Here is a 27,970-nt window from a genome sequence, read left to right as displayed (position 1 = left end):
ACTCTGTGCACAGTGTTCCACTGGACCACACCCCCGGACCGGGTCCTTTTGCTGCATCTCCCCACCAATGGGTCCCTGTCCACACCCAGCCAGCCAGCTGCTCCTGGCCCCAGACCTGGAGGCATCGATTGGTGACTCCATGCCCCACTACTCCCAGGTCACATAGATCACCACATAGGTCACCAGATCAAGGCCAGAACACCAGGCTTGGCAGCCAACACCTTTACCCACCGAGCTGTCTCAGCGGAGGACAGCTTCTGAGAGTTTGCTCTCGCATGCCACCAGATGGGTCCTGGGAACTGAGCTCGGGTCACCAGCCTTGGTGGTAAGCACTTTTACTCACTGAGCCATTTTGCCAGCCGTACAGGACGTTTCTGTTGTCTCTTTCTGTCTACAAAAATCTCACTTTTTTTCATGTGTTGACGTGTGATTTATAACTCTCAAGTGTTTGCTTCATTCTCTTGTCTGGGGTCCCAAACATGCTTAGGCCACATAGTGACCTATTTGATGGAGGCTTTCCCAGTTGTAGCCTCAAAGTGCCACATTCCAGGACATTATCAGTCCTAGACAACATAGGGTGGCTACCATCCAAAATAAGAGTGTAGCCGGGCAGTGGTGGCACATGCCTTTAATCCCAGCACTCGGGAGGGAGAGGCAGGCAGATCTCTGTGAGTTCGAGGCCAGCCTGGTCTACAGAGGGAGTTCTAGGATAGCCAGGGCTACAAGGAGAACCCTGTTTCTAGGGCTGGAGAGATGGCTCAGCAGTTAAGAGCACTGTCTGTCCTTCCAGAGGTCCTGAGTTCAATTCCCAGCACTCACATGGTAGCTCACAACCATCTATAATGAGATTGGTGTCCTCTTATGGCATGCAGGCAGAACACTGTATACATAATAAATAAATATTATTAATATTTTTTTTTGGATTTTTTTTTTGGAGACAGGGTTTATCTGTGGTGTTTTGGTGCCTGTCCTGGATCTCACTTTGTAGATCAGGCTGGCCTCAAACTCACAGAGATCCACCTGCCTCTGCCTCCCAAGTGCTGGAATTAAAGGCATGCACCACCACTGCCCGGTATAAATCTTATTTAAAAAAGAAAGAAAGAGCCAGACGGTGGTGATGCATGCCTTTAATCTCAGCACTCAGGAGGCAGAGGCAGGCTGGTCCCTGTGAGTTTGAGGCCAGCCTGGGCTACAGAGTGAGTTCTAGGACAGGTTCTAAAGCTACACAGAGAACAGAGAAACCCTGTCTGGAAAAACCAAAAAAAGAAAGAAAGAAATGAAGGAAGGAAGAAAGAAACCCTGCCTCGAGACAAACAAACAAACAAACAAACAAACAAAAAGAGTATAAGTGAGGAGAGGTGGAATGGGGGCGTGGGGGCGGCAGGGGGGGGGGGCAGTGGTGTGGCCTTCCCATAAAGCCTGGCAGGAGAGGTTCAGAGAGCCATGTGGACATGTGTGCCTTGGAACTGCTTGATAAATTAAAGGTCAAGGATGCGGCCGTCACCGCCCCACCAGCCTCGGCCCTGACCGGACAGCCTTGCTGTGTAGAACACTTTGCTCGGGCCTGGCACAGGTACTGCAGTTAGAGCGGCTGCACTCACCCTCTGCATTAGTCCCTTTCCGGTCCCTGACTTGAAGGCTGACAGGAAAACACCTGACAGAAGGGACAGTTTATTTGGGTTCATGGTTCAATGACGTACAGCCCATCATGGCAGGAAAGCATGATGGTAGATGGTAAGGCATCGTGGTAAGATGGCTGGTCACATTGTGGCCACAGTGAGCAAACAGAGACAGGAATACTGGTCTGCTGGTCAGCCTGTTTTCTCCTTTTTCTCCAGTCCAGGATCCCAGCCCATGGCTCATGCTACGTTTCCCGGAGCAGGTATTGCCCTATGACCCTCTGGCCAGCATGGACAAACCCTTCAACAAATACCAGACTTTGTAGGGATTAACCTTTGCCATCCTAGTGTGCAAACAGAGATGCCTGGGTCAGCTCCATGTCCTTGTCTTGAAGTGGGCCTGTGAACATTTCCTGGGGTAGATTCCCATTAAATTAAGCATCAAGACGTGGCCGATCATGTTCCTGAAGAGGGCTCCAGGGGGGATCCTTCTGCCTTGCCAGGCTCCAGGCTCCAGGCCTCTTCTTTCTGCCTCTTCTCCATGGAGGCATCTGTCCTCTGCCTGTCTCTAACGGCTCTCTGTCTGTATTGGGGTGACTGTTGTTATTTTTGACAGTTTGGTTGTGAGCCTAGCCTGTAACAGCTGAGCCATCCCTCCAGCCCTGTTGTTATTTTTGAGATGGGTCTTGCTCTGGTGCCCAGGCTGGAAGCCTCCTGTGTTACCCACACCCCAAATACCTGGACTGCAGGCAGATCCCCAGCTTACTTTAGGGGTGGGTGGGTGGGAGTGCGGAGTGTGCTGGTCAGTATTTTGTTAACTTGACACGAGCCGGGGTTATCTGGGAAGAGCCCCCTCAGCTGAGAAATGCCTGCATCCGATTGGTCTGTGGGCATTTTCTTGATTGATGATGGACGTGGAGGGCAGGTGGTCCCGAGTGGTGGAGGAGAGCAGGCTGGACAAGCCCTGGGGAACGAGCCAGTAAGCAGGAGTCCTCCGTGGCTTCTGCTTCCGTTCCTGCCTGGAGCCCCTTCCCTGCCTTCCCTTCATGATGGTCCGTAGCTCTAAGAGGAAATGAACTCTTTCCTCCCAAGCTGCTTTTGGTCATCGTGTTTTATCACAGCGATAGAAAGCAAACCAAGGCAGGGGGTGTTCTGGGAGTCGAACTCAGGTCCTCTGCTATGCTGGGCAAGTGCTTGACCACTGAGCTACGTCCTCAGCTTTTACCTTCCTTTTCTTTTCTTTTTCAAATAGTGCTGATCATTAAGTGCAGGTCCTTTCACATACCATGCAAACATTCTACCATACAGCCGCATCCCTAGCCAACCCACCTACTTTGAGACAGGGTCTCTTATAGCCCAGGCTGGCCTGGAAATTGTTATGTAGCTGAGGCTAACCTTGAACTTTTGGTCTTCCTGTCTCTCCTTTCAAGTGCTAGAATGAGAGCCATAAACTACCACACCAAGTTAATGTGGGGCTATAGATCAAATAAATCCATGACTTTGTATGTGCTGGGCAAGCACTCTACCAACTAAGCTACAACGTTAGCTCTGTTTATTTCTCTCTCTCTCTCTCTCTCTCTCTCTCTCTCTCTCTCTATATATATATATATATATATATATATATATATATATATATATATATATACTTTTTTTTTTCAAGACAAGGTTTCTCTGTGTATCCTGACTGTCCTATAACTTGCTTAGTAGACCAGGCTAGCCTTCCACTCACATAGATCTGCCTGTCTCTCTGCTCTGCCTCTGCCTCCCATGTGCTGGGACTAAAGGTGTGTACAGGTGTGTACCACCATGCCTAGCTTATCTTTAATTTCTTTTCTTTCTTTTCTTTTTTTTTTTTTTTTACTTATTCTTCTCTCATGCATTACATCCCATCCACAGTTTCCCCTTCCTCTTCTCTGTGGTGATATTTTATTTGTACTGAAATGTTATTTTAATTTTATGTTAATAAATAAAGTTGCCCTGGGGTCAGAGCTATTAGAGCCATAGTAAGAGCGTGGTGGTTAGAAGAGCTAGGTAGATTTCTGTGTGTTCACGGATACAGCCAGTATTGGAGACATACGCCTTTAAGACCTGGAGGGCGGTACTTACAGGCAGTGATGAGGCAGTCATGTGGTTGGGTTTACAACCAATGAGAAGGCAGAACAGAAAGATTATTTAAACAGGGACACAGGAAGTACCTCCCTCTCTTGGAGAAGCTAGGAGCACTGGAGGAGGTAAGATTTTATCTCTGAGCTCTGACCTCTCGGCTTTTCTCTTTTACCTTGGCTCTGTGTTTCTTATTTTAATAATACGATTGGTTACATCTACACTTCTCTTCCCAGCCCCCTTTACATTTTTTTTTTTAAAGATTTATTTATTTATTATGTATACAGAAGAGGGCGCCAGATCTCATTACAGATGGTTGTGAGCCACCATGTGGTTGCTGGGAATTGAACTCAGGACCTTTGGAAGAGCAGTCGGTGCTCTTAACCTCTGAGCCATCTCTCCAGCCCCCCCCCTTTACATTTTTAAATTTAATTTGTTATTGTTGTGAGGGATGCACACACCATGGCGTCTGTGTGGAAGTCAGAGGACTATCCTGTGGAGCTTGTTCTCACCTTCCTTGGTTGCAAGGGTTCCAGCGATTGACAGGTCATCAGACTCGCATTGCCTGATGACAAAAGCGTTTACCTGCTGAACCGTCTGTCTGATCTAGTTGCCCCCCTTTTTTCTCCATCTTACTGCACAAACTGGCATTGAGTTTACCATCCTCCTGCCTCAGCCTTCTGAGTGCTGGGACTTTTTTCTTCCAGTGCTAGGTCTTAGGCATGCTAGATGAATGTTCTATCACTCAATTATACACCAAGCTTTAAAACTTTTTAAAAAGGTTGTGTGTGTGTGTGTATGTATGTATGTGTATTTGTATGTGTGTGTCTGTGTGTGTATGTATGTGTGTGTCTGTGTGTACTTGTGTCTGTGTGTGTATATGTATGTGTCTGTGTGTATGTGTCTGTGTGTGTCTGTGTGTCTCTGTATGTGTGTGTGTCTGTGTGTACGTGTGTATGTGTATGTGATCTACACATCTAACATGGCACACCTGTGTAGATCAGGGGACAATGCCCAGTGTTGATCCTCCTTCTGCCTTGTCTGGGACAGTGTCTCTTTGTTCATTGCCGTGTATGTCAGTGTGGCTGGCCTTCAAGCTTCCTTTGTTTGATTTTCCTGTGTCTACCTCCCATTTCCTGGGTGCACTGGGATTACATACATTTATGCATCTGCCTTTTTATGTGGGTTCTTGGGCCTGGACTCAGGTTATCAGGCTTGCAAAGCAAGCACTTTATCCACAAAGCTATCTTTTCCAGCCCCTAAGCCCTTTTAAAAAGCTTTATTTCGAAACAGGGTTTCACTAAGTTGCCCAGGCAGGTTCCAAATTCATTTGGCTCAGGATACTTGTACTGGAAATTCTTCTGCCTCAGCTTCCCAAGTACGGTATGCAGGAATGCAGCGCCACACTTAGCTGTCTGTTCTAAGGACATCAGTCATGGGATTTAGGATCTCCCCGGAGGGTCCAGGACATCTATTTCAGGAGCCTTCTCTTAATTCTACTGCACATTAATAATTACAGGCTTGGGGATTCCAGTGTGTCTCTGTCTTCTGGGGGCCACACTCAGTCTGCTCCAAGTCTCCCACAGGTGTTCACAGAAGAAGCCCACTCAGGTACATCTCCTCCTTAGCTTGTAATGAGAATGAATCAGTTGCTCTGAATGAGGCAAGATCCTCCACCTCCGAATGATGAGGAAGGCTAAAACAGCCTCAGAGTCAGGAAGGACAGATGACTCACTTCTGGAGGGAGAAGCAGGGGCTGAGGCTGGGGTAGCTCAGTTGGTCGAGTGCTTACTTAGCATTCATTAGGCTGTGGGTTCTATTTCTGGTACCTTTTTTTTTTTTTTTTTCTGTGACAGGATTTCTCTGAATAGCCCTGACTGTCCTAGAACTCACTCTGTAGACCAGGCTGGCCTTGAACTCAGAGGTCTATCTGCCTCTGCCTCCCGAGTGCTAGGATTACAGATAGGTGTGTGTCACCACCGCCCAGTGTAGCTAGAGTTTTTCTGCCTTGCCCACAGTCAGGACAAATCTCTCTCAACCGCCAGTCCCACAGCCGCTCAGACCCAACCAAGTAAACACAGAGACTTATATTGCTTACAAACTGTATGGCCATGGCAGGCTTCTTGCTAACTGTTCTTATAGCTTAAATTAATCCATTTCCATAAATCTATACCTTGCCACGTGGCTGGTGGCTTACCGGCGTCTTTACATGCTGCTGGTCATGGTGGTGGCTGGCAGTGTCTCTCTGTCTCTGCCTTCCGCTTCCCAGAATTCTCCTCTCTCCTTGTCCCACCTACTTCCTGCCTGGCCACTGGCCAATCAGTGTTTTATTTATTGACCAATCAGAGCAATTTGACATACAGACCAACCCACAGCAGCACAGCTTCTCTGGCACTTCATAAATGCAGCATGGAGGCATGTGCTTGTAATCCCTAGCACTCAGGAAGTGGAGGCAGAAGGACCAGAGGGTCAAGGTTATCCTCAACTACATAATAAGGCCAGCCTGGGCAACAAGAGACCCTGTCTCAAAACAAATATCCCCAAAGTGAAGTAACAACAAAAGGAGGGGGGGGGTCTGGGGAGGGAGCATTGGTCCATCTACCCTCTGTCCAGTCTTGGGTCTGTGGTGAACCTGAGTTATAAGCTTCATAGTCTCGAGGCTTGAATCAGCACTGTGATAGGTCCACTAGATGCCACTGCTCCAGTTCCACTGTGTGAATGAAGAAACTAAGATGCAGAGGGGAAAATCAGCCCAAGCCTTTCACCACAGCCAGTTCAAAGACTGTGCTGACCCACCTAAGCTTTCCAGTGCCCACTGAAACTTCCCTTTGCCTGTTCTGGGTGCAGGTTGCCAGGCAACAGTGTCTGATGCCAGCTCTGAAGGATGGATGCTTATGGTGGTTTGAAAGAAAATGGACCCGAAAGGGAGTGGCACTATTAGGAGGCGTGGCTTTGTTGGAGTGGGTGTGGCCTTGTTGGAGGAAGTGTGTCAATGTCAGGGTGGCCTTAGAGGCTTCCTATGCTAAGGATACTGCCCAGTGTCTCAGCCGACTTCCTGTTGCCTGTGAAATGCAGGACTGTCAGCTACTTCTCCAGCACCATGTCTGCCTGCATGCTGCCATGCTCCCCACCACAATAATGGACTGAACCTCTGAAATATAAGTGACCTCAAGTAAATGTTTTCCTTTATAAGAGTTGCGGTGGTCAGCCGGGTGGCAGTGGCACAGGCCTTTAATCCCAGCACTCGGGAAGCAGAGCCAGGCGGATCTCTGTGAGTTCGAGGCCAGCCTGGTCTACAGAGCGCGATCCAGGACAGGCACCAAAACTACACAGAGAAACCTTGTCTCAAAAAACCAAAAAAGAAGAAAAAAAAGTTTCAGTGGTCATGGTGCCTCTTCACAGCAATAGAAACCCTAAAACAGTGCTCAATGGGCATTCACATGGAATGAATGGGTGCTTCTCAGCTCCTTGAAGGAGGATGCTGTGGCTTACAGAGCCCCAGACACAATTCTGACTGCTGGTGTCACCCTGCCAGCCAGGCTCTGGTGCTTAGAATGGCTTGGTCAGCGGTTTCTGCCTGGGAGGGGAACCAGAGACAGGGAGACACGATTCCCTGACGGTCCTATGAGGACCCAGGTTGAGCCCTGTCCCCGGAAACGATTAGATAGGACAGGTGCTGGCCTTCATTACTTCCCCGGGTTGGAACTTGCATCTGAGGACCAGGCTAAGGGTGAGAACTACCAAACACCAGACCTGAGAGAGTGCGTCACCGTCAGGAGCTGTGGCAGGCAACCTTCCAGGGAAGTTGGAGCTTAGCACATTCTCTGATTGCATACTGTGTTATTAAAGGGTCTAAAAATGGCTGACCCTGTGATGTCACAAGTCCGCAGGATGAAATAGCGATGAATTCTGATGTGCTCTTTGGATTTTTCTGAAGGTCCAAATTAGAGTCTGGCCACCTGAAACTGCCCTGATGTGATTTGGGAGCCAGAAGCCTCAGTCTTTTACGTGGCACTCATTGGCTATTTCTTGATGACTTGAAGTTGTATGTGTGTGTGTTTTTACTGCTAATCACTAATAATTAACTGATATTGGATCCTCTACTCTAAATCCCTTATAAATGTAGTTTTTAAAATTTTATTTTTATTTGTATTAAGGTTTGCCTGTACGTATGTCTGTGACCATATGTGTGCCTGATATGGTGGAGGCCAGAAGAGGGCATTGGATTCCTTGGAACTGGAGTTCAGATGGCTGTGAGCTGCCATGTGGATACTAGGAACAGAACCTGGGTCTTCTGGAGAAGAGCAGCCAGTGCTCTCACTGCTGAGCCATCTCTCCAGCCCCTGTATTTCAGTTTTTGAGATAGGGTCTCACTATATTGCCGGGGTCCACCCTCAGCTCAGGTTCAGGTCCTGAGACAGGGAAGGGGCTTCAGCGCAAGGAAGAGATCTGACCACCAGGTGGGTTACACTCCAGTGGCCCCAATAGCTCAAGCCATCTTTATTTCTACTTAAGCAGAGTTTTTTTCTACCAGGCTTACATGAACAGCCTTATTTTTGGCTCCTATTTTTGACTTTTTTTTTTTAAAGATTTATTTATTTATTATGTATCCAGTGTTCTGTTTGCACACACCCCTGCAGGCCAGAAGAGGGCACCAGATCTCACTACAGATGGTTGTGAGCCACCATGTGGTTGCTGGGAATTGAACTTAGGACCTCTGGAAGAACAAGCAGTGCTCTTAACCTCTGAGCCATCTCTCCAGCCCCCCTATTTTGACTTTTAAGAAATACATGACAATTGAAGGAATACATCATAATCATTATGAGAACCCCCATTGTTCCCCTTTGTGCTTTCCCCAAATACACCTTCCCACCCCCTGCATAACCTTATTCTAGACACAGAGGTCAGCGTTTTTGCAGGCTTAACTGAATATGGAGCCAGACACATCCTGCTCCGGCAGCACTTACGTCAGCTGGAGGCTACCGAGGTTACAAAGTTAAGAAGTAATAGACATGGGCTAGAAGTAATAGACAGTGCTTTAAGGACAACGATATTCAAACCCAGACAGTTCCTTCACGTCTGCAAAGATATGCTTTTATCAGTTCCTTTTCTACAAGAGGGCCCCATGTCTCAATCTCTCTGTAAAAGGCAGACTTTGGTAAGGCACTCTTTCCCTTCCCACTACACCATACTTCTCCCACCAACACAAGCTCCTGGGTGTGGTAAGATGGATGTATCCATCCCATATTTTATGTTTCATTTTCCTCATTGGATTATACTAGATCCTATCATTGATTTTATATGCTTGGTGTCCAGGGAACTTACTCTCAAGAGTTGGCACTATGTGTATCCCTGAGGTTTTTTCCCTATTCTGTATATTCATGCCTTACTCTCCTTTCCAGAACTGTGAGACATGGTTGATGTTCCAAGTGTTGTTATCTCATATGTACCTAACTGTCTCTATTGAGTCAGAAAAGTCTCCAGGACTAGGAGTTGTAGTTAGTAATTCCAGGTAAGAGATTTGAGAAGCATAGGCCCCTGCTGAATCTTAGGGGAACATATTTGAGAAAGAGCAGAACTTCCAGGGAAAACAACAGCTGTTGCATGTGTGACTGACAAAGTAAAACTAAAAACCGCCCAAAGAATCAACAATATAATGAGAGAAAAGAGCTTGCAAGCCGCACGAAGTCCGCAAATTCCTTTGCTGTCCTGTGTGTAGCTGATGTATTTCTGTGTCCACCCACCTCCTGCAGCCACTCAGACCTATGTAAACACACAGAGACTTATATTACTTATAAACTGTGTGGCCGTGGCAGGCTTCTTGCTATCTAGTTCTTATATCTTAAATTAACCCATTTCTATTAATCTATAAGTTGCCACGTGGCTTGTGGCTGACCGGTACTTTACATCTTACTTCTCATGGTGGCGACTGGCAGTGTCTCCTGACTCAGCCTTCCACTCCCAGAATTCTCCTTTCTGCTTATCCCACCTATACTATACTTCCTGCCTGGCTACTGGCCAATCAGGGTTTTATTTATCAATCAATCAGAGCAACAGATTCACAGCATACAGAGCAACATCATCCATCACCTGTGGTTTACTGGTCCTTGCCGAGTGAGAATTTGTTTTTACGGGTGCCTTACCCCGAAGAAACCTGTTAGGTAGTCATATGCTGACCCAAGACTAGGCTACAGGGCTCCCAATGCTATATAGTCCTGGTTAGCCTCAAACTCATAGAGATCCACCTGCATCTGCCCCCTAAGTGCTGGGAATAAAGATGTGTACCATCACATCCAATTTATTTTAAGATTTACTTATTTATTCATTGCATGTGTGTGTACGCAGGTACGTGCACATGTGCTTATGTGCTCTGTCTGGTGTGTTGTGTAACATTTCCTTCAAGATTGAAACATTCTACCCTGCAAGGCTGCTCCTCAAGTAGGAAGGTAAACACCTCACAATAACTTCCGAAAGTCCCTGGAACCGACCAGATTCACTAGGTTTTGTGGTGGTTTGAATGTCATTGGCCCCCATTAGCTCATAGGGAGTGACACTATTAGGAGGCGTGGCTGTGTTGCAGTAGGTATGGCCTTGCTGGAGGAAGTGTGTCAACGTGGGGGGTGGGCTTTGAGGGATCAGATATGCTTAAGCCATGCCCAGTGTCCCAGACCATTTCCTGTTGCCTGCAGGTCAAGATGTAGGACTCTCAACTCCTTCTCCAGCACCATGTCTGCCTGCAGGCCACCATGTCCCACCATGATGACAATGGACTAAACCTCTGAAAAGGTAAGCTACCCCGATTAAATGCTTTTCCTTTATAAGAGTTGCTGTGGCCGGGCAGTGGTAGTTGCAGAGCCAGGCAGATCTCTGTGAGTTCGAGGCCAGCCTGGTCTACCAAGTGAGTTCCAGGGAAAGGCGCAAAGCTACACAGAGAAACCGTCTCAAAAAGCCAAAAAAAAAAAAAAAAAAAAAAAAAAAAAAAAAAACAAAACAAAAAACCAAAAAAAAAAAAAAAAAAAAGAGTTGCTGTGGTCATGTTATGTATCTTTTCACAGCTACAGAAACCCTAAGGCCTCTCTGCCATAATATGCGATTAAAGCTGAGAATCTGTCTCAGAGGAATAGGGCCAAGCTGCAAAGAAGACCCTGAGACCAGACCAGCTGCCTGGAAGCAGAGGCCAGCCGAACTGCCCGGAAGAAGTTTAGGACAACTGAGGCACCTGGAAAAGGACTCTCCAACCTGGTGAGCCGCCTGCAGGCTGCGCAGTGAGCTCCAGGTTCCCAGCTTTGTGAGCTGCCACCGTGCTGGGGTGGGCCTTGGTGATGCAGCTGCCACTGAGTCATTTCTGCTCCTATAGATAACCCCTCACCCCTATCCCTGTAAGTGACCCCAATAAAACTCAGGGTTTGCCAGGTTGGACTCTGGTGGTGTCTCCACTTTGGTCTGTCGTGGGCTCCCTATCTGGGGTGAGTAGACGCATGTCTCTCCAGGATAAGTTTTGTTCCACAACACGGTGTGCGCCTGTGCTGCGGCACACACGTGGGAGTCAGAGAACAACCTGTGGGAATCTGTTTTCTCCCCCTTCTATGTGGGCCACAGGGATTGAACACAGGCCATCAGGCCTAGGGACCAGTGTCCCCAGCAGCTGAGCCCTCTCACTGGTGTGCCATTTCCAGATCTGGAACTTGGCTTTGGACTTCGAACCGTCCCTTACTGCAGTGGTCTCCCTCTGCTCTCTCCATAGCCAGTGCCCTCAGGAGGCCCAGGGCTTTTCTGGAAGAATCCACTACAGCCCCTCACCATCTCCAGCTTCCAACCTGCAACCCACATACCTCTGGGATGCCTCTGCTGGCCTGGCCTGTTCCCAGACTTGGGGTCTGTGGGCCAGAGAGAGCGGAAGGGCCATGGCATGAGAGTGTGGGTGGATGCTCACAGCCTTGGGCTTCGATGCAGAGCACAGAGGCTCATGCTAGAGAGAGAGGACAGGCTGGGCCTCGGGAGCCTGGAGGACACAGGTGCCCGGCATTCTGGGTGAGACAGAGGTGGGATTCAGCTGTGGTGGCTGTGGAGCGCACGATGGAGAGATGGAATCTGCAAGAGGGCGCTTGGGCTTGAAGGCTGGACAGAGTCTGACCCAAGGTTCCCGCAGCCCAGCCCAGGGCAAGGAGGAGGTGCCATTTCTCATCCTGTTTGGAGCACCACCTCCCTTTATGAGGACATGAAGAGATTATACCTGGATTTGTTTCCTCAGCGTCCGTTCCAACCCTGCTCAGCACTCAGGGGGCTCCCTGAATGAAAGGAAAAATCAGAACTCTTCCATTCTCATTTAACGGACATTTATTATTTATTGAACACCTACTCCGTGCCTGGCCCTGGCCCAGGCCCAGGCCACTAAACAGACAAATGTTGGCATTTCTGCTATAATGGAAGAAAGGGAAAGAAGTAAAGACATACTTGTTAAGTGGCAGCGGGAACAGAGGAGAAGCAGTCTGTGTTGGCAAGGGTGGGCTACGGGGTGGGGGGAAGTGTCAGTGTGGTTTTCAGGAACTAGATGGGATGAGAGAGGTGGCAGAGAGGCCCTCCTCCAGGCAGGAGTGTGCTAGCCCGGAGATAAAGTTGAGAGAGGTAGAGGAGGTGTGGATCGGTCCGGCTGTGGGGAGCCCAAGGCTCCTGTTTCTTCTCTGCTTGGATGGAGCCTCAGCAGGCTGTCGAGGGGAAGAGCGGTGGGACCTGGCTTATTTAACACGCTCGCTGATGGCTTAACTCGCTCGCTGATGACTTAACTCGCTCGCTGATGACTTAACTCGCTCGCTGATGGCTTAACTCGCCGTGAGACGAGGCCAAGGAAAACCAAGGCTGGAAGTGGAAGCCTTGAGGTGGAAGCGGGTGAGAGTGGGTGAGAGAAGCCGGCGGCCGTGGCGGTGGCAGTGGCAGCGGTGGCAGCAGCGTGTGTTCTGAGTAGAAGAGGGGTGGGGGCTGGGCTTGGGTGAGCAGGAACCAGCAAGGACACCGGCGGCTGCAGGCCCTGCAAAGGCCCTCCAAGGCCTCTGGAGACCTCCTGACTCCTCTTCCAGTCTCAGGTTGGATACAGCCACCCTAGGAGACTGCTCTCCCCGCACCACTGGCCTGCTTCCTCATGAAAACCTCTGCCTTGACACTTGGGATTGGGCCCTGGCTTTCCTCTCCTTGACAGACCCCTCCCCCACGAGCTGCTCCTTGGTCTCCGTGGTTTCCTATCAGAAGACAAGTTTTGGGAGTCCGTTCGTTCTCTTCTTCCACTGTGGGATCCTAGGATTGAACTCAGGTCAACAGGAGCCATCTTGCCGGCTGACCTTGAACTTCAGTTTGATCACCCGGGCCTGTGCTGTGCTAGTCTGTAGGGTCTGTGCAGTGCTGGGGGTGGTGAATGAACCCAGGTCCTTGGGCCCACGCTAGGCAATCAAGGACTCTATGAACCCTTTCTAAACAGGGCCTCGCTGTAGCCCAGGCTGGCCTGGCACTCATGGCATTCCTCCTGCCTCAGTCTCTCAAAGCTGGGGTTACAGGCATGAGCACCATCCCTCAGGTCTCTGTTTACTTGCTTGTTTGAGCTCTTATTTTGGATTGTCTCTTCCTAGCATAAATCACAAGAAGGCAGCTGCACCTTCCTGACCACTGGCTTTATGAGGTCACCTCAGGTACTGGGGACCCAGGAATGTTCTTCCTCTCTCCCTGCAGGTGGACACTGCCGTTCTTACTCTTCGAGGACAGGAAGAGATTATACCTAGATTTGCCGGAGGTGTGAGGCTCTGGAAAGCCTTGCTGGAGAGAAGGCTCAGCAGGCAGAAGCACTAACTGCTCTAGCAGGGGTCCCTCCCGTTCGGGTCTCTGCAGCCACATGGTGGCTCACACTCACCTGTATGTAACTCCGTCCCAGGGCACATGACACCCTATTCTGGTCTCCTCAGACTCCTTCCCACGTGTGGTGCACATATATGCAGGCAAACGGTCTAACACATAAAAATAAATTTAAAAGTAAAAGCCACCCCCCCCCCCCCGTTCCTCCAGCACCACCCACTTCTGCGCCTGTTCCAGCGCGCTTCCCAAGTGTGGCCGGGTGTCTCTAGGCCAGGTAGGTGGCAGCAGTTGTGAAACGTCCAGACCTGGCTCTGGGGACCCCCCACCCCCAACTCCCCGACTTCCAGCTCTGAGGCCTCCTGGCTGCGTGGGTCACTCCGCCCCTTGCCTCAGTTTCCCCACCGGTCAGTGTAGGGGCTCGGCAGGTGACCCACCTGCTCGCGGGGCCTCTCTGTCGCGGGCCGGAGGGACGCGCCTACAGGGCTCCCGGGCGCCCGCGGGAGGGCGCGGCTTGGCGGGGGGCGCGGGCGGCGCGGGGGGCGGAGACCGGCTCGGCTTCCGCTCCCTCCTCCCGCGTCGTCTTGGGCCGCGGCGCCCGAGGCGGGAGCAGGAGGCGCCGGGAGCCGTGAGGATCCACCGCCGCCGCGCGCGCCATGGAGCCCGAGTGAGCGCGCGGCGCTCCCGGCCGCCGGACGACATGGAGACGGCGCCGACTCGGGCCCCTCCGCCGCCGCCGCCGCTGCTGCTGCTGCTGCTGGCGCTGTGCTGCAGCCTGGCCCCCGCCGCGGGTAAGGTGGGCGCGGGGGACAATGGCCGGGGCCGCAGCAGCCACTTTGCAAGTTGCGGGCGAGTTGGAGCGCGCGCCGGGGGACCGCGCGCGGGCCCTTTGTCTGTCCCGCTGGGGCCCCTCCCCGGGGACCGAGCCCGCCAGGTGCGGCGCGGGCGGGCCCTCACCTGCCCAAGGCTCGGGGCGCGAGGCGCGCTCGGCAGGGCACCCACGGGCATCGCGGTGGCCCCGGGCGGGCCTGGTCTGTCGCGAACTACTGGGAAAACTTTTCGCGAGCCTGCTTACGGCGGCTGGCCTACCGAGCCCTGGGAAGTGCCCGAAGTTGCAAGCTAGGAAGTTCGGAGAGCCCCGCGCGGGGCGGCCTGGCCCTGGCTGCTGTCTCTTCGACCTGCGTGGCTGTCAGCCTTCCAAACCGACCGACACCTGCCAGGTGCCCCCATGATCCCAGTGACCCCCAAACGGTGGCGCCTGGCCACCGATAACCAGTGTCCAGCCCCGGGATCGGTTGCGTGGGTGCCTTGGTGTGGGGAGGTATGATCTTGTCCCATTCGGACCCACCTTTGGAGAGGTGGCCGGCTGGGGGACTTTCTAACTTTTGGTGTGTCCTGGGGGGTGGAGTTGAGGTCAGGCGGACTCTTGAGAAACGAAGGAGTTGGAAATGCTACACATGTTCTTTTAATTCGGAGATTGCCATGTGGTTTTTAAAGCAAGCCTCTTGCCATCTAAATCATTGTTTTCGGGTGTGTTGTGTTTTGTTTTTCTGGAGTGCAGCTGTCCAAGGGTCCGGCAGATAGTCTTGAACTCCTGAATGGTGTCGATGGCAGTTTGAGGTGGGGTAGGGGGACAACTTTGGGTCCCTTTGTCTGGGCCTTATTAAGGCGAACAGCTGTCCCCCTGTGTATTTCCAGGGTAGACACTTGAGGGAGGTGGCTGGGCCTGGCTCTCTGTGTTCAGATTCCCTGGGTTGCAGTCCCTTACACCCAGGTTTTTTTTTGGGGGGGGGAGCGAGGGGGGCTGGCTGCCTCTAGCTCTGGAGCTTTCAGCCTCAGCCCGAGGGCTCTGAGGGAGTCTCCCCCTAAACTTGTCTCCCTGGGGATCGTGTTTACATTTTCCGGCCATGTCTGGTGTTAGCAAAACAAGGGGAAGACAAAACCGTGACAGGCCGTGGGAAGTCCAGGCCAGCGCTGCTCCTTCCGGAAATGCCTGGGTCGTGGCTGCAGAAGGGGTATGGGGGTGGGGGTGGGGGGGCTGTTTGTTTTAAAGGTGGGGTTTGTAAGCCGACTTTCCTGTCCGAGGTGGGGTTGACGTTTCTGGAATCCCCTGCCTGTCGTCTGGTATCCTAGACGGAACATCTTTATAGTTTGGTGGTGTAGGAGGCAAAAATAGAGTCGATTATTTTAACATTAGGAAGCCAGGCCCCAGGAGTACCAGCTGATGGGGTAATCCAGGCCTAAAATGGAAGCAAAAGGAGGAATCTCCCCGAGGCTCTTATTTTGACTGTTCTTGGTGACTGTGCGCCCCCCCAAATGTCTGTGTGAGATTCACGCTTTGGGAGTCTGGAGAGAAGGCAGTAAGTGGGCAGCTAATTATTTTTCCTGATTGCTTCCTGTTGCAAATTGAAGCTGTGGGCCCACAGAAAAGCCTTTGTTCTAGTGGTCCCCGTGTGGAGCTCGGCATTCCCCAGCCTGGAAACCCTAGGCTTCTCTCCTGCCCGCCGAAAGCACTTGTCCCAGGACCAGCCTAGCCTGTCTGGCCCCCTGGAGGAGGTTCTTGCAGATGTGGGCCGCCTGCCTGCCTGCCCACCCCTGGGAGGGCCCAGCCAGCACATGTTGGGTTATATTGGGTTAACTAAATGCTGAGTGGAGTCCCTTCCAAATGAGGATCCTGTTCCTTGATCCCTCCGCGCAACAAATTACCCAGGCAACCTGTTTGATCCAACATTTGTCCCGAGTGTCTCTGGGGAAAGCCACCCCGCGGTGCCCAGCATAGTTGGAACCCTTTTTCTTTGACTGTAGAGTGTCACTGCTCAGGCATCTAGCAGAATTCACGCAGGGTGTGGGGTGGGGAGCAGCCAGGTGAGGATTCTGCCACTGGCTTTACAAGTGGGTGCCCTCAGGGCTGGAGAGTAGGATGGTCAGACCAGCTAGGGTTTTATTCCTAGCTGCTGTTTGCCTTTGAGGGGCTTACATAGCCTCTCTGTGTTTGGTATAAGCATCTGGCGTCCTCTTCTTCCAGGTGGTGGCTTGTGTAAGGTGCATGTAATACTCTCAGCACCATCCCTAGCCCAGGTCCGGTTAGTGGTGGCAGAGCTTCAGGGACAGTTGTGTGACATGGCCTTTGATCTTTCTGGCCCGGGAACTGGGGAGGCTGTTGCTACATGGTCTGGAATTTTTTTTTTCTTTTCTTTTTGTGTGCTGATATGTGTGCATGCCTGTGCATGTAAAGGCCAGAGGTCAGACTTCTGCAGTTTTCTTCAGGAGCCGTCATGTGCACACAGAGGCTGGCGGTCAGCCTTCGGTAGTGTTCCTCAGGAGCCGTCTACCATGTTCTTTGAGGCAAGGTCTCTCACTGGGAACTGGGCCTCACCGATTGTGAGCATGTCACCATGCCTGGCTTCACATGGGGCTCTGGGGATGTCTCACACTTATACAGGAAGCACTTTACCGGCTGAACTGTCCATCTTCCCAGGTCCTGGCCTGGGCTTTTCCTCTGTGTTGTGATCTTGGATATCCAGTAACTGAGGAACTTAACTCTGGCCACAGATGAGAGTGGGGAAGTAAAGCGATGTGGACAGGGCCCTGTGGCCCAAAGTCTAGTCCCAGCCTTGGCACTTGCCAGGGGGAGGTAAGCAGCTGACTCTGCCCTTGCTTTTCTCCCCAGGAACACGGCCATGAAAATCCTTCTTGTCACAATTTAGTAACTTAGTGGGAGCACCCGTGACTCTCACTACGGTACTTGTTTTTCTGGTGACTGGTGCCAGGTTAAGCTTGCTGGGTAAAATGGGACAGGGTGGCAGACAGAGAGAGTCTTGGTGTCTGGGTGTCCATGAGGAGGGGCACATGGGGCATAGGAGCTGTTATAAAGCTATGGAAGAAATGAGTCCTCACCCTGGGCATGTGGACCAGAGGTTCAAGACCCCAGTCTTCAAGGGCCAGTCCTCAATGCTGAGAGAGGTCAGTTGGTACGTGTGACCCAGAGGCAAGGAGGATCGAACAGCAGGCTGGAGTCAGCCTGTGCTGTCTTAGGTGAATGGTATGGAATTGAGGTTATTATTACTTTTTTTTTTAATTTTTATTTTCGAGACAGGGTTTCTTTGTGTAGTTTTAGTGACTGTCCTGGATCTTGCTCTGTAGACCAGGCTGGCCTCGAACTCACAGAGATGATCTGCCTGGCTCTGCCTCTCGAGTACTGGTTATTATTACTATTATCTTTGGTTGTTTTTTTAAATTTGAGAACAGAGTTCATTGCAGCTGTGGTTGGCCTGAAACTAGATATGTAGACCATGTTGACCTTGAACTCACAGAGATCCTCCTGCCTCTGCCTTTGGAGTGCTGGAATTAAAGGTGCGCACATGCTTGTCTCTGGAACTGATTTTTAAAAAAGATTTAGTTTTATTTTAAACTGTGTGTGTGTGTGTGTGTGTACATGCATGAGTGCAGTTCACCACTGGAGTTCAGAAGAGGGCATTGGGTCCCCTGGAAGTAGAAGTCCATACAGGCCACTATGAGCTGCCCAATGTGGTGCTGTGGAATACATTTGTCTTCAGCAAAAGCAATAGCCATCTGTCCAGCAGCTCTGGGACAAGCTGGGCATGCTGGCATCCCAGCATTCAGGGGTGGAGGCAGAAAGGTCCCGAGCTCAAGGCCAGCCTCTTCTTAATACCTAGCCCCCATCCAAAAATAATCAACCCAGGAAATAAAAATAAAAAAAAAAACTGGGGTTGAAGGGGCTGGAGAGATGGCTTAGTGGTTAAGAACACTTATTTCTCTTACAGAGGACCAAGGTTCAGTTCCCAGTACCACCTGGCATCGCATAACTATCTGTAACTCCAGTTCCAGGGCATCTAATGCCCTCTCCTGGCCCCTATGGGCACTGCATGCACGTGGTGCATATATAAGTAAACTACTCATACACAAAATAAAAATAAATCTTAAAAGATATTGGAATTGATGGTTAACCTCCTAGGAGTCACACCTCTTTAAAGCGTGCATGACCCCGGCGTTGGCCACATGCATGAGGATTGCAACCATCAATTAATAAAACGTTTTCATTGTTCCAAAGTAAATCCCATTTGTATTGAACAGTGGCTTCCCATCTCCCTGTTGCAGTCTTGGTTCTGTCTCTGGGATCTGCCTGTTCTAGTCATGTCTTGGGGGCTGATAGTGTCTTTCTGTGTTGCCCAGGCTGGCCTCGAACTCTTGGGCTCAAGCAATCCCCCGGCCTCAGACTGCTCAGTAGCTAGATTTAGCCATCTTGTACCTGGCTGCATTTCGTATGTGTTCTGACTTCTTTGTAGCATGGGGCAGCACATCAGTCCTTTTTATGGCTGAGTGCTATTCTACTATGCGGATAGACCAAAGTTTATCTGTTTACTCACTGGTTGAGTTGGTCCTGGTTGCCTGTGGCTTTCAGCAAATGAGCTGGGGGGACTGTGTCAGAAGGTTCAGAAGCCAGGCAGTCTGTGCTGGCTTCCAGCCAGTCTGTGCTTCCCTTCACACCCATCTGTATGGAGCCTGGGTCCTGAGTGTGGACTGAGTATTCTCACAGACCCAGAGGGAGCTGGACACTGTGGTCAGGAGGCACCGAGTTGGATCACTTAATAGCCTCTGGAAACAGGAGTCTGTGGGGGCAGGCGTGGTGGGAGCTGAGGGCTGGGCCCAGCTTCTGGGCTTCGTGACTCTGCTCACATTTGCTTGGAAAGCCTCACGTGGGCTCTGAGCCAGCCGCCTGGGGCAGAGCAGTCCAAGTGTGACGGGTGGAGGCAGCTGTGGGGCCCACAGGGAGGTGGCCCCGGGCCTAGCTGGCGGGTCTACCCTGCTTTCCCTCCAGCCTCTGGAGAGTGGCTTGCTGGCTCCTAGCCTCAGTTTCCACATCTACAGAATTGAGCTGACCCTCCAGCCTTGCCAGCACCTGTGGGATCTGTGAAGCCTGGGAGGACACAGTGTTCCTTCCTTCCTTCCCTCACCACCACAGTGAGGGAGACACTTGGAGTCCATCTTGGGTACCCAGGTTCCCTTTAAAAGGGGGCTGAGTGCAGGCCGCAGAACTGAATTTCTTGTCCAGTGTGGGGCTGGGATGTGGGTTAGGATGCTGGAGATCAGTGCCTCTGGGGGTGGCCCTAAGCCAAAAGCCCCACCTCGCTGAGAGGGGGCTGCTTTCTGGGCCATGAGCAAGTGTCCTGGTGTCCCTAAGCAATGTGGAGATAGATATGTGTGGTCAGGATATAGAACCTTTGCCAACGTGGTGAGTGTACCTTGGTCCTTGTGCTCTGAGCCCCAAGGAATCATTAAGTAGTTCCAGCCTTGGGCTCCCAATTTGTCCCCTGCCTGCCTCCCTGTGGGAGTGATTGGCACCTCGCTGACCTCCAGTGAGTCCTGCCTGATGTGCTGGGCCATCGTTTACTATGGTAACCTTGAGTTCCGGTGGAAGCTAATGTGCTCTGAGCGGCCCTCAGCATGGCCATGGGCGTCGGGGCAGGTGTCTAGGGCTGCTTTTAAGGGTCCCACCACAGCTTTCTGCCTCCGTGTGGAGCCCTGGAGTGACCTCGTTTGTGTGCCTCAGTTTCCCTAATGGTAAAACAATCAGCTGACCCATTCTTTGAGGTCTTTCCAAGCCGGACTGAGTCTTTACTTGTCCCCCTGCCTGGCACTGTTGCTTCCAATTTGTCCTTATTACCTTGTGGATGTCACCACACTGGCCTCAGAAGGGTTCATGAGGTTTCACCAAAGGGCCATTTGGGGGTTCTGCTCAGCCCTTCTAGGGTCCCTCTCAGGTCGGCTCTGTTACCTCACCAGCCTCTGGGCCCAGCCTGATCCCTGCAGTTGCAGCCCCTGGGATCCGCAGTCCTGGGGGAGCCTGTCTGTGGGGTTAGTTTCAGTCGTCAACGTGACACAGTCTCAAATTGCCCGAGAAGAAAGTCTCAGTGAGAGGTTGTTTAGAACAGGTTGGTTTGTGAGCATGTCTGTGGGCAATGGCCATGATTTCCTTAATTGAGGTGGGAAGACACTCATTGTGGGTGGCACCGTTCCGTGGGTCTGGGCCCTGTGCTCTGTGAGCGTGGAGGAAGCTCAGCAGTGAGCATGCGCGCACTCACTTCTCTCTGCTCCGGATGGGAGATGTGACCAGTGCCTTCAAGTTCCTGCCTTGATTTCCCTGCAGTGACAGGCCCTAAGCTGGAACTGTTAACAAATAAACCTGTGCTCCCTTTAAGCTTCATTTGTCAGAGTATTGTTTGTTTTTTTTTCACATCAACAAGAGTTCTGTCCTTTGTTACAGAACAGTGTTTGCATGTCGGCCTGTGCTACAGCTACCACCAGTTCCCACTGTGGGGAGAGGCTGTAGATTGGGTGTGGGTGTAGGTTCACGTGGGTCCATGGAATCATGAGCCCAAGACACCTCAAGGATGAATCTAGCTCTTGCCAGCTGCAGAGGGGTTGTTCTCCTACCGAACCTCGGTCGCTTAGCAAAAGGCCCTTTTATTGTTCTCTAGTTCTTTTTTTTTTTTTTTTTTTTTTTTTAGCAAGTTAATCTTTGTGCCCCAACACCTCCGATCTAAGCTTTCCAAAGGGACAATGCCAAATGCAAAATCTCAGTCGATACCCGAGGTGTTCGGGTTCCTTCTCAACCAAATTTGCATAGGCTTTGCACCATCTGAAGACTCTCGGAGAAGATTCATACCGAGGGCCAGCCCCAAGGGAAACAAAAGGAGGATTAAGGCGAGGTGCTAACCCTCCGGAGCCAGACCAGGTGGAGCTCGGTGGGAATTCTCCCACAGGGAGAGGCAGCGCCGGGCCAGAGGCCGGCACCTGAGCCTTCTGCCCTCCCAGGGACTCCCTCAGCATGCGGGGGAGCCCCGCTGGACTGTGTTTGCACCAATGTCTGTGTCTTAGGCCTTTTCTTGCAGTCAGAGAATATCTTTTTAAGATGGCCCAGCTGGGGCTGAGAGGCTGGGTGGCTGTACTGCCTGGTGTGGGCCCTGATACCCACTGCCCTTGGACTGCAACAGGTCACACCACTTCCTCTTAGTAACAGCCTAGTGGCAGTAGAGCCCGCCAGGTGAGCATGCGTGAGCATCACCATGTGCTCCAGGCTGGTGGCTGGATGTTCGCAAGTTGGCCTTTTCTTTGGCCGTCACTTACACAGCCAGGAAGCAGGGATTGTCTTCTAGGAGTGGAGGGAGTGTGTGTGTGTGGGGGGGGCTGGTGGCAGGCTGACCCATTGTGGCCAAGGTGATGCTTCATCTGTAGGCATCTGGGCATGTAGAGGATACCTGGGGCCCATTATATGTGTGCCTTGAGCTGGCCTTGTGATACTCTTGCATATGCCTGGTAGAGCCCTGCCTATCTATAGGATGCCCCTAAGGAATAGGTGGCCTTTCCCATAGATGTCCAAACATGGGGTCACTGCTAGAGGTTTCAGGCTGGCTAGAAAATTGGTCCCCGGGATGCATGTGTACTGTGCCCACCTGGGGTGTGTGTGTGTGTGTGTGTGTGTGTGTGTGTGTGTGTGTGTGTGTGTGTGTGTGTGTAGTGTTGGGTTTGGAACCCAAGGCCTGTGCTCAACATACATTCTACTGTTGAGTTTACTCAACTCCTATGTTTTGAATTTAGGAATTTTTTTTTTTTTAAAGAAAGATTTATTTACTTTATTGTATGTGTATGAGTGTTTGCTTTCATGCATGGCTGTGTATCATATGCCTGTAGTGTCCACAGAGTCCAGAAAAGGATGTCTCGGATTCCCTGAAACTTGAATTACTGAAGCCTGAGAACCATTATGTAGGTGCTGGGAGCTAAAACCATCCTTAGCAAGAGTGGCCAATGCTCTTAGTAAGCTATCTGTCCAGCCCTTTGGAAGAACCTTTTCTTTTTTTGGTTTTGGTTTTTTTTAAGACAGGGTTTTTTTGTGTAGCTCTGGCTGTCCTGGAAGTCACTCTGTAGACCAGGCTGGTCTTGAACTCACAGAGATCTGCCTGCTTCTGTCTCCTGAGTGCTGGGATTAAAGGCGTGCGCCATCACACCTGGCTGGCCCTTGACTGTTTTTAAGTGTGCAGAGATCTGTGACATCAATACTTGGTCAGTGTTGTGTATTACCTCTATTTCCACAAATTTTCATCACCCAAACAAATATTTTACCTATGACGTGATCGTTTCCCATCCCCACTCAGCCCTGGCCCCTTCCTGCTGTATGTTCCTATAAGTCTGACTCCTTCAGGTAACTCACATTTGTGGAGTTATATTTGTCTGGCTTATTTACACGATGTTTATTTTAGGCCAAACATCATAAGCTGTTTGAGATTCGAGTGCATCAGAATTGTCTTCTTTTTACACCTGGAACAGATACACCCCACTTTGTATGCCCTGCACCTTGGGTTGTTTTTACTTTTGGCTGTAGTGAGACATTGGTGTGTCCAGATCTGTTGACCCTTTGCTTCTTTTGGTTATATATCCAGAAGTAGATTTGTTGGGTCAAATATTACTTGTTTGTTTTTTGCAAGTCTGCCTTCTTTCTCACCCTCCTAAGTTGTTGGAAACAGACAAGTGTTACCACGCCCGGCTTTTTTTTTTTTTTTTTTTTTTTTTTGAGACAGGGTCTCACTATGTAGCTCTGGGTGTCCAGGAATTCACTATGTGAATCAGGCTGGCTTCAAACTCACAAAGATCCCTCTCTCTGCCTCCTGAGGGCTGAGATTAAGGCATTCACTAGCGCTGTCTGCCTGGCTGGTACTTTTCTTTATAGCCTGTTTTATTTCTCCCCATGTACAGCTTTTTGACCTGTATTTTAGCTTTTTTTTTTTTTTTTTTTGTTATTGTTGTTGTTGTTGTTTGAGACAGGGTTTCTCTGTGTAGTTTTGGTGCCTGACCTTGATCTCATTCTGTAGACCAGGCTGGCCTCGAACTCACAGAGATCCGCCTGGCTCTGCCTCCCGAGTGCTGTGATTAAAGGCATGCGCTACCACCGCCCAGCTCACTTGTATTTTTTTTTTTTTTTTTTTTTTAGCATATATTCATCTCTTTAATGGATATCTGACCTTCCTCTCCTCATCATCTCAACCTGTTGACCTGTCAGAGATACTTTCTGTACCTTTCTGTTGGTTCTTTGTTCTTTTTAAAAGCCAAGTGGTAATGTGTGTGGCAAGCTTGTTATTTGCTGTGGTATTAATTGTTTGGTGTATTTGTTCCATATTTTCCTTCAGGTCTGTGGCTAATCTTTAATATGTATTTTTTTGCAGTGTCATAAAGCTATTAGAAATCAGGTATGGTAGTTTATGACTGTAATTCCAGCACTCAGGAGATTGAAGCAGGAGGATTGACTGACATAAGTTTGAGGCTAGCTTGTGCCACAGAGTAAGATCCTGTCCCAAACAAAATGAAACAACTGAGAAAGGTAGCATGTACCTGTAACCCCAGTACTCAGGAGTCTGAGGCAGGAGGATTGCTGTGAGTTTGAGACCAATCTGGGCAATATAGTGAGACTGTCTCAAAACCCAAAACAAAATAATAATAATAATAATAATAATAATAATAATAATAATAATAATAATAATAAAGCACCAAAATGTTTTGTGTAATTGAATCTGTCAGTCTTATTTCTTATGGCTGCATGTCTTTTTATTTTATCTACGGACTGTAAATACATTCTTGTTTTTTCCAGGTCAATTCCTGTTTTATGGCCTTGTGTTCTACATTCAGATTATCTTCGTATTTGTTTTGAGACAGGGCCTCTCTGTAGCCCTCTGACCTGGCACTATATGTAGACCAGGCTAGCCTCCAACTCGCAGTTACTGCTTGCTTTTGCCTTCAGAGTGCTAGGATTAAAGGCATGAACTTGGCCTCCCTGATTTAAAAAAAAAAAATTTATTAAAAATTTTAAACCTTAGGCAGGAGAGGTGGCTCAGCAGTTAATAGCACTGGCTGTTCTTCAAGAGGACCCAGGTTCAATTCCCAGTACCCACATGGCAGCTCACACCTGTCTGTAACTCCTGTTCCAAGGGTTCTGACTCCCTCACATAGACATGCAGGCAGAATACCAATGTACATAAAATAAAAATAAATAAAATTAAAAATTTAAACCTTTATATTTTATGTGTGTAGGTATTTTGTCTGCTTGTATGTCTGTGCACCATGTACATACCCATGGAGGCCAGAAGAGGATGTCAGATCCCCTGGGACTGGAGATACAGAAGGTTATGAGCCTCTTTGTGGGTGCTGGGAATTGAACCCTGGTCCTTTTGAAGAACAACCAGTGTTCTTAACTGGTGATCCATCTCTCCAGCCCAAAAGACTTTTACTTTTATTTATTTATTTTTTTTTGGTTTTTCGAGACAGGGTTTCTCTGTGTAGCTTTGCGCCTTTCCTAGAACTCACTTGGTAGACCAGGCTGGCCTCGAACTCACAGAGATCCACCTGCCTCTGTCTCCTGAGTGCTGGGATTAAAGGCGTGCGCCACCACCGTCCGGCGACTTTTACTTTTAATTATGTGTATTTGTGTGTGTCTGTGTGTAGGTATGTTTACCTTAGTGTCCACAGAAACCAGAAAAGTGGTGTTATATTCCCTAGGGCTGGAGGTATAGGTGGTTGTGAACCACTAGACATGGGTGCTGGGAATGAAACTTGGGTCTTCTGCAAGAACAGTAAGTGCTCCTAGCCACTGAGCTGGCTCTCCAGCCCATTACTATTATTTTTTAGGAATATGGTATGAGGTATGGAGATCTGGCCATTGAATGGGGAGCTGCCCCAACAATTTGATGTAATGACGAGCCTGTCTTTGTAGCAAGCTTTCTTGTTGGACTGTCTTGGACCGCCAGCCCGCAAATAATGACCTGGAGACTTATTAATTATGAAAGCTTGGCCTTAGCTTCAGCTTTTCTCAACTAGCTCTTATAACTTAAATTAACCCATTTATATTAATCTACATTCTGCCCCATGGAGTTACTTTTCTTCCATCTTACACCCTCTGCTTCCTGTCTGGCTGGTAACTCTGCCTTTCTTCTCCCCAGAGTTCTCTATTTGCCTGGACTTCCTGCCTATACCTTCTGCCTAGCTATTGGCAATTCAGCTTTTTATTATACCAATCACAGCAGTACATTTCACATAGTGTACAAATACCTCACATTTTCCCATTTTTGTCTAAATAAAAAGGAAAGGTTTTTAGCTCTAATACAGTAAAACTATGTACAATAAGAACAATTATCAAGTAAGAATTACATTTAAAATATCCAGTCTTTTTGTATTTGGCAAATTTGGAGAAATTATTTTATTATCTTTTCTATCTTGATCCAAAGTTTTAACCTCAACCACTTTTTAATCATAATTTGTATTACCATCCTAAAAACATCTTTTTAGATATACTACTTAAGCTTTAGTCTCTCGACCTTATAAACTTTATATCTCTTTTGTAACTTTTTTCTTTTTTTTTGAATTTGATAACAAGGAAAACTATAAGACTATAACTATAATTTAGTCTTTAACCCAATCAGAGATCCAAGAAGGATAAAATATTACCTGAGTAAACAGGAAGTGCAGAGCAGGCAACTTGTATAACTATAGAAATGGCAAAGACATCTGACTGCCTGGACAGTTACCCAAGATTCCTCTGCATTGTTGGGCATCCTTCTTCAGTCTACAGGCCTAGAGTATCTGACAGACTTTTCTGTGAAGCAGGACTTTTGAAGGACTGTCCTATCCCTTCTTGGCAAAGTTCAGCAGTTGCCTTCTTTTGTGTGTCTTGTTTGTCCAGTTTGGACAGCATTCTGTCAGCAGTCGAGACAAGGGCAGTTTCTTGCCCAAATGGCCATCTTTGACACATTGAAAGCAAACTCCATACAGAGGTTCTTTGACACCCATCATCCTTTTTTGAAGTAAATTGGTGCTGCAAGAAGCAGACGTGTCTCACTGTCATGAAAAGCTTTATTTTATTACAACATTTTAAATGACATATTCTGTAGGTCTCTGAAGTGTTTGAAGACTATTTAAAATAGATCTCTGTTTGTCCTTGAAAACATACCTAACATGACTATAAGTTTGATTGTTATAGATGACTAACTACTAACCTGTCTTCCCTTAATATCCTAAATAGCTTTCAAGGACTAAAACTTTAAAATTTTTAAATGAGCTGCATAGGTACAATACTTTAAACAAGAAATAGAAACATATATAATACAATATAATAAAAATAACCTTAAATTTGTATCAGTATACAAAAATTTATACCAATGTAAAATATTTGAGATTAATAGTTATTTTTTAGTTTAAAAGTAGACTTAATAATTTACCCTTTTATCCTATTATTTTTATATCCTCCTTTTTTTAATCTTTTTAGAAAAAAGATCCCTGAATCTAACCTTTGTTTAGTTTCCTCCCTGACCATGACCAGTAACAACTTGCAACCAACTCTCCTAAACAATGACAGACATCCATAACCTACCGAATGACCAAAAACCACCCACCACATCTCTTGGGAATGTGGGCATTGTGTTCTGTAGACTGCTTCCTGTTGTCTGGGAGTGACAACACCTTTAGGGGACCATGAGAAAATTGGGATAATGGTCAAGTCCTGAGAGAGCTAGCTGTATTATTTTTGTTTAGTCTCTGTGTGATGGGAAAGTGTAGAACTTATCTGAAGTCTTGGCTAGAGAAGTCTATGAAGCTGGACCATCTCACCTTGTAGCCTTGAAGTTGTTCTGTATGCAGAATTTTGAGGAGACTGAGACAAAGGCATTCTGAGAGGCTGGATCACCTGGGCTACTTATTATCTTCATTGGTGTCTGGTCCTTTTTTTCTGAAAGCATAAACTTTTTTTTTTTTTTGTTTTTCGAGACAGGGTTTCTCTGTGTAGCTTTGCGCCTTTCCTGGGACTCACTTGGTAGCCCAGGCTGGCCTCGAACTCACAGAGATCCGCCTGGCTCTGCCTCCCGAGTGCTGGGATTAAAGGCGTGCGCCACCACCGCCCGGCTTGAAAGCATAAACTTTTAAAGGTAACATATTTGTATTAATATAAGTATAGAATGTGTGGTGTGTACAAGTCAGCTAAAGATGATTTTTTTGTTCTATGTTTGAGTAGGTAAAAGACATCTGTCAACTTTATAAGTCTGTTTGGACTGATTATCCAAATTGTAATATAATAAGTCATGAAGACTCTGTAACCAACAAGATTTAGCATGTCTTATCCAGTCTCAGGGCTGTTCCCATGAAGAGGGATCAGCATATACATTACCTGTCTTGGAGTCTCAGTCTCTCTCTCTCTCTCTCTCTCTCTCTCTCTCTCTCTCTCTCTCTCTCTCTCTCTTTCTCTCTCTCTCTCTCTAATTTTTCTCATGTCTGTAGCCAAAATCCTCAGGAGGTCTCCCCGGTCAAATCTGATCTCCATTAACTTTGAAGGAATCCATAGCTTTTCATTTCCTGTGGAA

General features: G+C 48.8%; 1 protein-coding gene and 1 long non-coding RNA gene across 5 annotated transcripts in view; both read left to right on the top strand.

Moving 5' to 3' along the window:
- The first annotated feature begins 221 nt into the window (after window positions 1-221).
- Window positions 222-11,146, top strand: LOC121821319 (uncharacterized). Of its 3 annotated transcripts, none has more exons than XR_013046500.1 (3): window positions 222-325; window positions 10,412-10,508; window positions 10,778-11,146. It is a non-coding gene; the product is annotated as an uncharacterized LOC121821319 (long non-coding RNA). The 3 variants fall into 3 exon arrangements; XR_013046499.1 differs by lacking the exon at window positions 222-325 and adding an exon at window positions 3,828-3,850; XR_006062064.2 differs by lacking the exon at window positions 222-325 and adding an exon at window positions 10,025-10,168.
- A 2,997-nt stretch (window positions 11,147-14,143) lies between these two features.
- Lrp5 (LDL receptor related protein 5) overlaps window positions 14,144-27,970 on the top strand; it is a 107,734-nt gene continuing 93,907 nt past the window's right edge. Inside the window, exon 1 of one of the 2 annotated variants that reach the window (XM_076556276.1) lies at window positions 14,144-14,347. In XM_076556276.1, the coding sequence (XP_076412391.1) occupies window positions 14,257-14,347 (91 nt within the window). In that variant the 5' untranslated portion in view covers window positions 14,144-14,256. Of the gene's footprint in view, window positions 14,348-14,531; window positions 14,777-27,970 lie in introns of those variants that run through there. The other variant, XM_076556287.1, reaches the window with a different exon arrangement.

Source organism: Peromyscus maniculatus, chromosome 1 (assembly GCF_049852395.1).
Source record: "Peromyscus maniculatus bairdii isolate BWxNUB_F1_BW_parent chromosome 1, HU_Pman_BW_mat_3.1, whole genome shotgun sequence".
NCBI classification, from domain to species: domain Eukaryota; kingdom Metazoa; phylum Chordata; class Mammalia; order Rodentia; family Cricetidae; genus Peromyscus; species Peromyscus maniculatus.
The sequence above is the reverse complement of the archived record's forward strand: the minus strand, read 5'-3'. Positions and strand labels throughout refer to the sequence as shown.